Source organism: Mercurialis annua, linkage group LG5, assembly GCF_937616625.2.
Source record: "Mercurialis annua linkage group LG5, ddMerAnnu1.2, whole genome shotgun sequence".
Lineage (NCBI taxonomy): Eukaryota > Viridiplantae > Streptophyta > Magnoliopsida > Malpighiales > Euphorbiaceae > Mercurialis > Mercurialis annua.
The window spans coordinates 48,707,001-48,720,435 of record NC_065574.1 but is presented as its reverse complement, the minus strand read 5'-3'; the positions used below and the strand labels follow the sequence as shown (position 1 = coordinate 48,720,435).

At 30.4% G+C, this 13,435-nt stretch overlaps 3 protein-coding genes across 3 annotated transcripts; all 3 read left to right on the top strand.

The window, feature by feature from the left end:
• The first annotated feature begins 4,050 nt into the window (after positions 1–4,050).
• On the top strand, positions 4,051–5,351 carry LOC126681667 (cytosolic sulfotransferase 17-like). The gene has a single exon (XM_050377219.2). It carries the CDS (start codon positions 4,156–4,158, stop codon positions 5,161–5,163), a length of 1,008 nt encoding a protein of 335 aa, XP_050233176.1. The 5' UTR covers positions 4,051–4,155; the 3' UTR covers positions 5,164–5,351.
• A 4,605-nt stretch (positions 5,352–9,956) lies between these two features.
• Positions 9,957–11,312, top strand: LOC130014760 (flavonol sulfotransferase-like). Its single transcript, XM_056105988.1, has one exon. The coding sequence runs from the start codon at positions 10,113–10,115 to the stop codon at positions 11,118–11,120; it is 1,008 nt and encodes a 335-aa protein (XP_055961963.1). The 5' UTR covers positions 9,957–10,112; the 3' UTR covers positions 11,121–11,312.
• Positions 11,223–12,605, top strand: LOC126681992 (uncharacterized). The gene is made up of 5 exons (XM_050377548.1): positions 11,223–11,270; positions 11,564–11,866; positions 12,107–12,234; positions 12,289–12,407; positions 12,475–12,605. The coding sequence occupies exons 1-5, from the start codon at positions 11,223–11,225 to the stop codon at positions 12,603–12,605; spliced, it is 729 nt and encodes a 242-aa protein (XP_050233505.1).
• The last annotated feature ends 830 nt before the right edge of the window (positions 12,606–13,435 follow it).

Genomic DNA, 13,435 nt, shown 5'->3' with positions numbered 1-13,435 from the left:
TAATAGAATCATGGAAGAGCGGTGACCGACACTTGTTCCACCACCTGGTCGGTTAAAGGTATGAGATACAGCTTGCACCGATATCCATTGACCTTAAACGTTTCCGTTTTATAATTCTCCAATTCCGCTACACAGTGATTTGCCACACTCCGGATTTTATATAGGCCACTCCATCGGGACTTAAACTTGCTCGGAAACAATTTCAATCTCGAGTTGTTGAGCCAAACGAATGACCCCACCTCTAAAACGTTGGAGGCGATATGTGCATCATGCCAACGTTTTGTCTTCTCTATGAAAAGTTTGGTGTTTTCATACGCCATGAACCTTAATTCATCCAATTTATTCAATTGAAGCATTCCCTTTTTCCCCGCCGCAGTGAGATTGAAGTTTAACTTCTTGATAGCTCAATAAGCTTTATGTTCAAGCTCGCCCGAGAGATGGAGTGCCTTCCCATAGACAATATGAACAGGTGACATACCGAGAGGCGTTTTGTAACCGGTGCACAAAACATCGTCTAACTTTAATTTATGTCTTTCATTCGTTTAGAAAAAGGAATTTGAGATGATTAACAACTAAATTAAACAACTAGATAAACTAATTTAATAAATGATAATCAAACAAACGTTCAAAAAACAATTAACTAACAACTATCAAAGCAAATATGGATAACGGGTAAATAAACGGATAAAAATGTTCAAGGATTGATACTAGCAAATAATCATAGAAATCATGGATAACAAATATCATGGCATACAACAACAAGAACCGATCGAGTTGTTTTTACAACATCAATTCCCGCTATTTCGAGCCTTAAAAAACGAGAAAATCACTAATCAACCAACTAATTAATGCCTAATTCACTCTCGTGACACTAAACATAATCAATCAATCAACAAGTAATTAATAATCCAACTTAACAGTTGGCTAAATCCTAATCCACTCTCACGGTGCTATGACTTAGGTTCTTAATCATTTCGTGTATCTAATTAACCGTTTCTCAATGAATTAATCAAACACAAAACATGTTTTAGGAGATCAATCTAAAACAAGCATTATATCCAGTGATTAGAATATGTCGACATGCCAATTCATTCATTTCCAATCAAACAACAATCATAGATTCATATCAATCCTCAAATAAGGCAAAACAATAAATATAATTAGGGAGTAATTACTCAGATTTGTCAATTCCAAATAAGAACTTGGATGAATAAGTCAATGAGCCCAGGGGTCTCTCGGCTGAAATTTTTAATGCTGCCAATTTATTGTAAATTTGTTTAAGTTTGTGGTGTTGTTGATCTTTTTGCTCCTTTATTTTTGCAATTTAGAGTTTTTGTATAGCTCTTTTTGTTCTTCTTTGTTTATGGCTTTTCAGTTTCGAGTGAAGTAGTTTAAGTGTAATTTCTTTGTTTGTATAGCTCGTTTAATTTACAGAGCTATTTTGATATTTTTCACCAAAAAATATAATTAATAAATGATCCTCGTAAATAAATTAATTTTTTCAACATCGACATAATTAGTTAATAATTTATTTGTTGAAATATTGCATAATTTTTTTAGGATTGTTTTATAAAGTAAATAAAATGTTTTAATTGAAATTTTACATAACTTTTTTCATTTTTTTTATTAAATTTAATATTACTTTAAAAAAACAAAAAAATTATATTTTTTAAAACAAATTGATAATTTTTGAATAAAACTGGAAAAATATAAGTTTAAAAGTCAAATCTAACTATTTTGTCGGGTTGACTAATGGACAGGTTAATAGATCGATATAATCGCACAATATATCTAAATATAATAGGTGTCATAATGAATTTACAAAAATAAAAGGATTAATTAGTGTATTCACTAAAATACTAGGAAATTTTAATAATTTATCTTTATATGTAAAAAACGAAATAAATTTTGAAAATTAAAACACTGAATCTTGATAGGGATGTGCATCATATATATAGATAAGGTGGTGGTCACAATATATCTAAATCTATAACAAATATAAAAGTATATTCGCGGGGCGAACATTTCCATTCACGGACAAAAATACCTTTTAAAATGCCCTTTACATATTTTGACATATTAGAATATTTGTGTTTAACAAATAGAAAGATGACATTCCTAATCCATAAAGAACATACTAAAAATAATTGAACAAAGGATCAAAAAACTCCCTCAACTTGTCACGAAATATCAAATAGGTCCAAGGTCATAAAACTTGATCAATTAAGTCCACTACTATGGCAAACCGGATCAAACACACCCTCCCCCACTCTCACCTCTGCAATTGTATTTCACTCTCCATTCACAAAAGGTTAAAAGTTCAAAATAGTCCTTAATATTAATTTGTTTCTTTAAATTAACAGTTTATGATTTTCAAATTTAAATTAAATCCTTTGTTCACAATTTAATCCTTATAATTTTTAAATTTTATCATTTTAATTTTTCTTTAAAAATACAGGAACCTTTTAAAATACAAATACATGGACCTCATATTACTTTTTCCTTTACACTTCATCTTCTCAAAATCAAACCCTAATTTCTAAACAAACCCAACAAAAAAAACGATCACCATCTTTACCCAACTCACGACGGCCGCCAACCACCATCTTCACCTAACTCCGTCAGCTCCTCGCCGTCTGTTCTTCTTCACCTAACTCTCTCAGCTCCTCCCCGTTTGTTCTTCGAATCCCGCAACCTGCGGCGCTAGGACATCAACTTACACATGGGAACGTTACTGCCGTTTAACCAACTCCGGCGTTCTACCATCACCGCCGTTCAACCAACATCGATGTCGTTATACCATCACCGTCGTTTAATCAACATCGTCTTTGCACCATCGTCACCAAGGTTGACGAACGAGGAAGCGCCGTGCTCCGCTAAACGAAAAGGAAGAACGATCCTGTTGTTTTTGTGAGCTTTTGCTGGTTTTTGTTATTTGGATTTGAGTTCACAGATTATGAATCTTGGTAGTTAAATCCAAATAGGTTTAATTAGGAATTTATTCTTTTTCAGGAGAGTTTAATTAAGTTAATTAAGAGTTTAATTAAGTTTAATTAAACTCAATTAAGAAAAAAAGGCAGAACAAGCCCCTATTTTTTTATTAGTTAGAATTTTGATTAATTAGGACTAATTATAGTTTTAATTAAGATTAATTAGTCTATATTAGGGTTAATTGGCTATCCCACTCTCTTTTTGTGTCAGAGGGGTGTATTTGATTGATTTTCGCAACTATTGGTCTTTTTTGACCCCTTTTTACGACCTTGGGTTTATTTGATATTTCGTGACAAGTTAAGGGAGTTTTTTGATCCTTTGTTCAAAAATAATTATCGTAATAGCTACCATTATATATTAAATTCCTAATCCTAAAAGGAATTGTGCAACAACTATCATTATGTGTTAAATTTCTAATTCTAATAGAAATAGCACAGATATATCACTATATATAAAATAATATGACGAGTTTCATTAATATTAAATAATCATATTATAATATTTGTGTTAAACCTTTGATATTTTTTATATTTATTAGTTATATACAATAAAAAATAATATAAATTTGTGTCAATCACATTATTATTTTTTAATAACAACAATATCAAAAATTAAATATATTGTTTAATTCTAACTTTTTAACATTTTCAATAAAAGAAATTAAAATTTTATAAAATAATTAAACAAAACAAACTAAATACAAGTCTAATAAAATTTAAATAATAATATATTATTAAAAAATATACAATTATAATATTAAATAACGGGTCATATAAATATCGTTAACGTGCGTAGCACGTAAAAAAACTAGTTTGTTTTAAAAAGCCAAATCCATTATCAGGATGATGTATTTTTATCGTTTTATTTATTTGACTTTTAAAAAAAATCATTAGATATCTATATTTTATATATTTAATTTAATAATTTTTTTCTAAATGGAATTTGTACGGATGTATTCAAATTCCATTATTATTACCACATGAAAAATGATAAAGTGTGTTTAACTTTATGAATTAAATTTTTGTAATCCGTAGATTTTTATTCGTTCTTATATTTTTAAATTTTTGCACCTGCACTTCACCACCATTTCCAGCCTTACATTCCAAACCTCAAATTTGTTTTTAAAATGATCTCAAATTAAATTTCACCTAAATTCATTTCCTCATGGCTACACATGCAACTTCACCGCCAACAGAATCCGAACACCACAGCGCCACCTTGAAACACTTCAATGAAATAATCCCAACTCTTCCTAAATCAAAAGCCTGGTGGCGTTTTGATCATCTCTTTCAATACAATGGCTTCTGGTTATCATCAGAACCAGCAATAAAAGCCCACATGCTTCTTCAACATCATCACTTCATCTCTAAACCTGACGATATAATCTTATCAACTTCTCCTAAATGTGGCACCACATGGCACCGAGCTTTGCTATTCGCCACCGTTAATCGAAACGCTTACGATTTCTCGGATCACCCTTTGCTTAAGAGTAACCCTCAAGATTTGGTTCCGTTTTTAGAAGCAACTGTATGTCATGATCCATCACAGCTTGAGAATCTCCCTTCGCCGAGATTGCTCTCGACTCACCTCCCTTTTTCTTTATTTCCAGAGTCTCTGACCAACACTTCTGGTTGCGCCAAGTTTGTTTATATTTGCCGTAACCCTAAAGATGTTCTTGTTTCCAAATGGCACTTTGCTCAGAAGATAAGATCTAAAGAACTGCCACCCTTTTCATTTGAAGAAGCTTTTGAGATGTTCTGCGGTGGAGTTTCGCATTACGGGCCGTATTGGGACCATGTGCTGAGTTACTGGAGAGCGAGTTTAGAAGCGCCCGAGAAGGTATTGTTCTTGAAATACGAGGATATGAAAAAAGAACCTGTGGTTCATGTGATGAGATTGGCTGAGTTTATAGGAAAGAAATTTTCAGCTGAAGAGCAAGATAATGGTGTGGTTGAAGAAATTATAAAGCTGTGTAGCTTTGAGAAGTTGAGCAATTTGGAAGTGAATAAAGGAAGTACAAAAACCAATGAGAAATTCATTATAAAAAATTCTGATTTTTTCAGGAAAGGTGAGGTTGGAGATTGGAAAAATCATTTAACATCTGAGATGGCAGCTCGTATAGACCAGATTACAGAGGAGAAATTCCAAGGCTTTGGTCTAACCTTTGCTTGATCATCAGTTTTTACGGATGCATCATATTAATGAATAATTTTCCATTTTCTTTTGCTAGCTTAATAAATCTTGAATATGGATGATCTATATCTTGTAGATCATGTCCGAATCTCGAGTCTTTAATTGTTGTTGTTGTTTTTGGTTTTATTAAGAAAAATGACATTAGTTCTGTCTAAAATATTCGTCAATATGTTATTTAGCATTTATTAAATGTATATATTATATGTGTGCTAATTAAATAGAAAAGATTTATTTATACCTCTAATATTTAGCATGTGATATGGATAGAGCCATTCATGAAAAATTTAATTAAAATAAACATTATATGTTGCAAAAGAGCCCTAATTATGTTCCCCGCCCCACCCAACCTGATGTGACGGTGTTAAATAGAGTGACATGACCGTCATTTGCGTTGATTACTTAAGAAATGAGATGGAATTAAAGAGTTTTTTTTTTTACAGAGATAGACCTATTTTAATTGTGTTAGCAAATTTAACAGAAGTTAATTAGGTATTTAATTCAGCCTACCGGGTATAAAAGCCTGCGTCGAATTTAAAATCTCTGATTGATATTATAGGAGTTTTGCCAACCAGATCAAAGCTTCCTGGCGAATCAAAGAGTTCTCCATTAAATATTTTTGGTTTCTACAACCGTCCATTTCTAACTTTTGTTCATAAGTACTCACCCATTTGAACCGAAATTTAGGGTCACTTTAAATCTCACAATATGGACTTCTAGTTCTAGAGGTCCACATGGCTATCAATTTCGAGTAATAATAGTTATCGTAGTCTAATTCTAATCACTCCATATATTAAAATGGGTATAGTCGGAATTTAAACACATTAAGCGTTTAGATAGTTGAGGCTTTACCACTATATTTATTGCTTTCCTCGGTTGAACTCGTCTAAACCTCCAATTCCTTTATAGATCACCATTACCAATCTTTTAATCACAAAAAATACTAATGGCCACGGGTATCCATTACTTTAACACCGTCATTTTCAATTCACAATCAAATGCACCCATTTCAATTTTTTTATTCCTCCTCGCATCAAAATTAACAAATTAATCAACAAAAAGGGCACAATACAATAACGGGTTATTGATGTATTTGACCACTTAATTAATAAAAAGTTTTATATTAACTCCTACATAGAAAAAATTCTAAATTTATGTCTAAATTCTCATACAGGTCGCAAAAATGTTCTGCGAGTTGGGATAACTCGCAGAACAATTCTGCAAGTTAACTAGCCATGTCACATTTCTAAAGTGCGAGTCATTTTAAACATTATGTAGGGAATCATCTTTTGTTAATTTAAATTTAAATTCCCTGGACAATGTTTAAAGTGATTTGTAGAATAGTTCCGCGACATACATGAAGAATTAAAATTTTTAAGATTTGTTTTTATATGTTTTATATTTCACGAATAATTCTTTTATATAATTGGTCTTTTACATGATTCTTTTACATAATTATACAGAATCTTCTTCTTACTCTTTCTATATTGTTTTGAATTGTTTTAGTATTGTTATATGTTGATTTTTTCAATTTTTTTATGAAATCGTCATTTTCTTCATTAATAATGTTTTGGCTTGATTTCTAATCGTTTTTTAAATTAATTTTAGAAACCATTTGACACTGTTTGTGACCTTCATAAACTGTTTTTTTTAAACCGTTTGAAACTGTATAAACAGTTATTTTTTAGACTGTTTGAAACTGTTATTTGAAACCATTTTAAATTGTTTGAAACTTTTGTAAATCGTATAAAACTATTTTTTAGAAAGTGTTAGAAACTTTTCTAAACTGTTTGAAATTGTTTTTTAAAACCGTTCGAAATTGTTTGAAACCGTTATTTTTGAGCCTGTTTTTTTAAACCATTTTAAACTGTTTGAAACTGTTTTTTTTTAAACCACTTGAAACTGTTATTATTGAGGACTATTTGAAATTGTTTTTTGAAACTGTTTTAAACCGTTTGAAATTGTGTTTTATCAACAATTTTAAACTATTTTGAAGCATTTGTAAACTGTTTTTATTGAAACCATTTGAAACTGTTTTTAGATAAAAGTTGTAAATTATATTTTGAAATTTGTTTATCTGTTTGTAAACTGTTTTTTTAAACAGTTGTAAAATTATATTTTTAAAAACTATTCGAAATTCTTTTATAAAAAGGTTTTTTTTAAAATAATATAATTATCAAAGTATTATTTAGTAACTGATTTAGAAACTATTTTTTTAAAAGTTATGAATGTTGTAATTTTAAAAACTTTTTGAAATCCTTTTTTAAATTGTTTTGTTAAAAATGGTTGCAAAATTGTATTTTAGAAACCGTTTGAAACCCTTTTATAAACTGTCTTTGAAAAATGAATGTCAAATTATGTTTTTGAAACCGTTTGAAACCATTTGAAGCTCTTTTTTTTTTCTCAAAAACACGCCGATGAAGTAAAATCCAAAGCGTATGAGTACAAAAGCTAAATGACATACACGCTAAAATTTAAACTTCAAATTTTGATTTAGGGATTAAATTTTACAAATATTCTTAATTTTTTAGATATTTTTTTAAAATGTCTGTGTTATTAAAGTTAGGGATGATGACAAAAGTACCTAAAATTTTAAAAATATTTACAAAATTACATGTAAACCTTTTTTATTTACAAAAATATCGACTGATTTAAAATTAATTACAAAACTACCAAAAAATAAAAATTATTTACAAAAAGTACGATATTATAATATATAATTATGATATAATTTTGGTATATTAAAACTATAAATCAGAGAATTTAAAAATAATATTTGGTTTATTATTGGTATAATTTTGGTATATTTTTGGTATATCGATAATAAATTTTTATATATATTTTCTTGTTGATGACATGTATATTGTTTTTTATATGTATTTTTCACTATAATTGGTAATGAACTAGAGAATTGTATATTGTCAGTATAATTTTAGTATATTGTTAGTTTAATTTTTAGTATACGAGTGGTGTAATTTTAGTATAATTTTTATGTAATAATAAAATTTCAGTATATTTTGATGTGTATACTCTTGGTATAGTGTCGGTATAGTTTTGATATATTATTAATTTAATTTTTAGTATACGATTTGATATAATTTTGATAAATTTTTATTTAATATTAATAAAATCTCAGTATGCATAATGCTGGTATAATGTTGGTATAATGTTAGTTTATTAGTATACTGACATTATACCAACAATATAAACCGTATGTTTGTAATTTTTTTTTTATTTTGGTACTTTTGTAATTATTTTTAAATCAATTGGGATTTTTTTAAATGAAAAAAGTCAATATATAGTTTTGTAATTTTTTTTTTGGTAAATGGTGTAATTTCCTCTTAAAGCTAATCATTGGGGCAGATACATGCTCGGTCCATATAGGCCTGGCCCTCCTCACTTAGACCGGGATTGGACACTTATTTTTATCAAACCCTGCCTTAGTATTTTTGTTATGTTCAAAAATGGGAATAGTAGTATATGGTAACCTCCCACGTATGCAAAAATCGATGTAAAATGAGCGTGTGAGCTCTTTGCGTAAGCAAAAATCGATTTAAAATGAGCGAGTAATCTTCCTTTTCTACAAATTATAAGTTGAATAAAAAATATTATAAATGAAATGCTAGCAACTAATTTTGTTAGAAGTACACAATTTAGTAACCACAATATTTTGAATCTTTTTTTCTAGAATATATTTTTAATCTTTTTAGAAATAATTATTTAATGCAACAGTTATACCACGTCATTCATGTAACAAATTAACGATACATATGCAATATTCGGATATTTTTAATAATGAAAATTAAACATTAAATACTTCATCATCATAGACATATTTCATTGGCTTATCGTGGGTTTAATACTATCAAATTGTATTACTAGTGGTAGAGCATTTTTATTAGGGGGTGACTTTTTATAATTTTTTTACCAAATCAAAATTCATTAAAATTTATAATATATAAATTAAACCGACTATTTTTAATTCTTTTTTATTTTTTTACATTTTTTAGTTCGGTTCAGTGTACAACCCCAGATTTGAATTCATTTCTCGAATCTGGTTCTTTACATCACTTATTGCTTCAGGACATGTCTTGAAAGGCTTGTCAATTTCATTTTATGTTGGAACATCATATCTTGCCATTTCGAATTCATTTTCTTGGATTCTTCCTCTGTTGGTCATGGAAGATGATAATAACCCCATCACTTTTCTTTATTTTTTGGGGTTTCTTATGGGTCTATTTAATGTTAATGTCAGAAAATTTTCTATTTTTTCTAAATAAGAAATTTCCAGAGAAAGCAGAGATGAATTATTGAAAAGATAACATGTTTTTTTTTTAACATCTACAATTTTAGTTATTTTGTAAAATATATTATTAAAAATATAATTAAAATATCTTAATTCGTCAATTTTACGAATTGAGCCAAAATGTATCCAAACTTTAAATTATATGTATTTTTAGAATTCCTTTTAAAAAATTTGTGATTTCATAACTGTTTATTTTATGCAATTAAACTTCAATTTAATTTAGGAAGGGTTATTTTAGTTTAAAATGAAAATAATATGCCCAAATATAGATTTAAATTGAGGACTGAAAATATTTATTTTCATTTGCAAAATGTCCAAATTACATTTAAAGGATAGATAATAAAATAGTAAAATTATGAATATGAAAAAGCATTTTGCCTATTATAGATCAGTTCTTCCCTTTCTTCCGCTTATTCACCATTTATTTCCTTTTTTCCAAAATCAATTACAAAAGATAAATCTTATAATATATATACAAAATATGCCGCCAAAGGCTAGAGATAACGTTTAGATAACGTTTTGGTCACAAAAGCCAGCGGTGTACGTATCTTGCATTTCGGTTTAAGTAGACCTAAAACCAAATATCATACCTCAAACTTTTCATATCCTTTTCAATTCGCCTCCCATGGCAGCAACTTCACTACCATCTCCGGCGATCGAAACCGATCAAGAATACAGCGCCGCCTTAAAACTCTACAATGAAATAATCCCAACTCTTCCCAAATCAAAAGGCTGGTGGTTTGATCATCTCTCTCAATACAAAGGCTTCTGGTTATCATCACAATTTGCAGTAAAAGGTGTCATCTTCATTCACAATCATTTCATCTTTAAACCTGATGATATTATCCTATCAACCTATCCAAAATGTGGCACCACTTGGCTTCGAGCTTTATTATTCGCCATTGTTAATCGAAACGTTTACGATTTCTCAAATCACCCTTTGCTTAAGAGCAACCCTCAAGATTTTGTTCCATTTTTAGAAGGGTTTGTATATTATGGTCCATCGGTTTTCGACAATCTCCCTTCGCCAAGATTGCTCTCGACTCACCTTCCTTTTTCTTTATTTCCAGAATCTATTACGACCGCTTCTGGTTGCGGCAAGTTTGTTTACATTTGCCGTAACCCTAAAGATGTCCTTGTTTCCAAATGGCACTTTGCTCAGAAGATAAGACCGAAAGAGCTACCGCCTTTTTCATTCGAAGAAGCTTTTGAGATGTTCTGCAATGGAGTTTCACATTACGGGCCGTACTGGGATCATGTGCTGAGTTACTGGCGAGCGAGTTTAGAAGCGCCCGAGAAGGTATTGTTCTTGAAATACGAGGATATGAAAAAAGAACCGCTGGTTCATGTTAAGAGATTGGCTGAGTTTATAGGACAGCCATTTTCAGTGGAGGAGGAAGATAACGGGGTTGTGGAAGAAATAATAAAGCTGTGTAGCTTTGAGAAGTTGAGCAATTTGGAAGTGAATAAAAGAAGTACAAAAACCAATGAGAAGTTCATTATTAAAAATTCTGATTTTTTCAGGAAAGGTGAGGTTGGAGATTGGAAGAATCATTTAACATCTGAGATGGCAGCTCGTATAGACCAGATTACAGAGGAAAAACTTCATGGCTCTGGTCTAACCTTTGCTTGATCGTTAGTGATAGTGTTCGCAAGCCAAATAATGTTTTTCTTTTTGATTTTTGTTTGATAGCTTAATAAGTCTTGAATCTTCATGATCTATATCTTGTAGATCATGTTCAATGTCCGAAATAATAATATTAGTGATGTCTTGTTGCTTTTGGTTTTTGATCAAGACAAAATAATATCGGACGTGTTTAGAATTTATTATTATTTTATTATTTTATTGTTTAATATATATTACATAATATTTTTATTAGTTATATCATGCAGTAGATAACAAAAATAAATTTTAATATTGCATTTTTTTTTATAATTAGAGAGAGGGGGAGCGCTTGTGGAAAAAATTAATCCCACAATTTAGCAAATTCTCATCGGTTGACATTGCATTTATATAAATATTGGAACATGTTTATGCTCTGATATATATTGGAAAATCAACATGCTTTTTTGAAGGGTAGAAGTATTCTTGTATGTTCCACTACAGCGAATGAGTTGATTCATTCAGCAACCAGACGGAAGGAAAAATTACTTGTTTTAAAGTTGGATTTTCAGAAGGCTTTGGACAGTGTAGACTGGGAGTATTTGATTTTGCTTTGTATGGACTTCCCTCAGAAGTGGATTCAGTGGATATCCTCCTGCTGTCTATCTACGGGAACTACTTCTGTGTTGGTTAATGGCAGTCTGGTTGATTCTATTATGCTAAGGAGGGGTGTGAGACAAGGGGATCCAATCTCTCCATATCTTTTTCTCATTGCGGTAGAGGGGCTGAAACAGATATTGAGTAGATCATAGATGTTGGGATTCACGCAGGGGTTCAACTTCTCAGCAGATCATGAACCTATCTCAGTTTTGCAATTTGCGGATGACACCATTCTTTATTTTGCCTTATGATATCGAACAGTTTAGGAACTTGACTCAGATTCTTCACTGTTTTGAATTGATCTCTGGGCTTCATATTAATTTTCATAAAAACTCTATTATGGGAATTAATGTCAGAGAGGAGGAACTTTTGGCTGCGGCATAAATTTTGGTTGCAAAATCGACTCTTTTCCTATTAGATATATGGGCTTTCCACTTTCGAACAAAAAGCTTTATGTTGGTGCTTGGGATGCTTTAGTAGAACGGTCTGAATCTCGTATGGCTCTCTAGAAGGGATCTCTGCTTTCTCCTGTATGAAGGTTAGTTCTTATCAAATCAGTTTTATTTAGTGTACCGGTGTATTTTATGTCTTTGTTTAATATGCTTGGGTCGGTTCAGAAGCAATTAGAGTCGTATATGATTCGCTTTTTGTGGAAGGGTACATTTCCTCTAGAGTTTTATGCAAAGTTTCTTAGAAAGATATTTGCTGTGATTTAAAAATGAAGGGTTGGGCATTTATAATCTTAAGGTTAGGAATCAAAGTTTACTCTTTAAATGGGTGTGGAAAGTACGGATTAACAACAGGGAGTCGCTTAGGCATAGTGTTATTTCAAGTTGCTCCCTCATTGTTGATTAGAACTTGTTGGTCGCAAAACCGCAAGTGACGGTATCGCCCAAGTAATATAATCCTGAAGTACGGATATCGATCTCATAGAGACAATGGATTTAACGACTAATTTTGAGAATTCTTTTGACCGGTTAGCTACGAAAATTGTTTGAGAATTTGTGACCAAAACAATTAAAAGTAACCAATTAACAAATAATATAAAATCATGAATAATGAATATCTTGGTGATTATCTAGAATCGAGCTATTCTAAAATATCGAATCTCGCTCTCTCGAGCCTCAAAGACCGAAATGATCACAACTCAGTTATATTGCTAAAATTATAGTTCAGGCTAGTATAAAACATTCATAGCTCTCTCTCGAGTTACCACAGATAAAAATAAACAAATAACCAATATATAGGCAAATTACTCACTCTCGTGTTATAATAAACCTAGTCAAATGATTAAATGATAATTTTTAAGCAAACCCTTAAGAACACGTATTCATTAACTCACTCTCGTGTTATTAATGTTAGTGATATGCACTAGGTCAATCATGTTTGACCATGTTTTGACTTTATCATTTTATTATTTATTGATTGGCAGTTTTTATCATTTTATATTAATGATTAAAATACTTGAATGGTTAATTCTTTCTAAGGTCATCGAGTATGTGACTTGATAGTAGAACCTTTAGGTTTAATAAAAGAATTATATACCATCTATCCCTAGTCTTAATAGAACATTGAGACTAGTATGATGTTGACTTATGATTATGTTTTACTAATCATGTATATGAGATATTAAGTCAAATCATAGGTGCTATTTGAGAAATAAGGCACTGGATGACCCACTATGA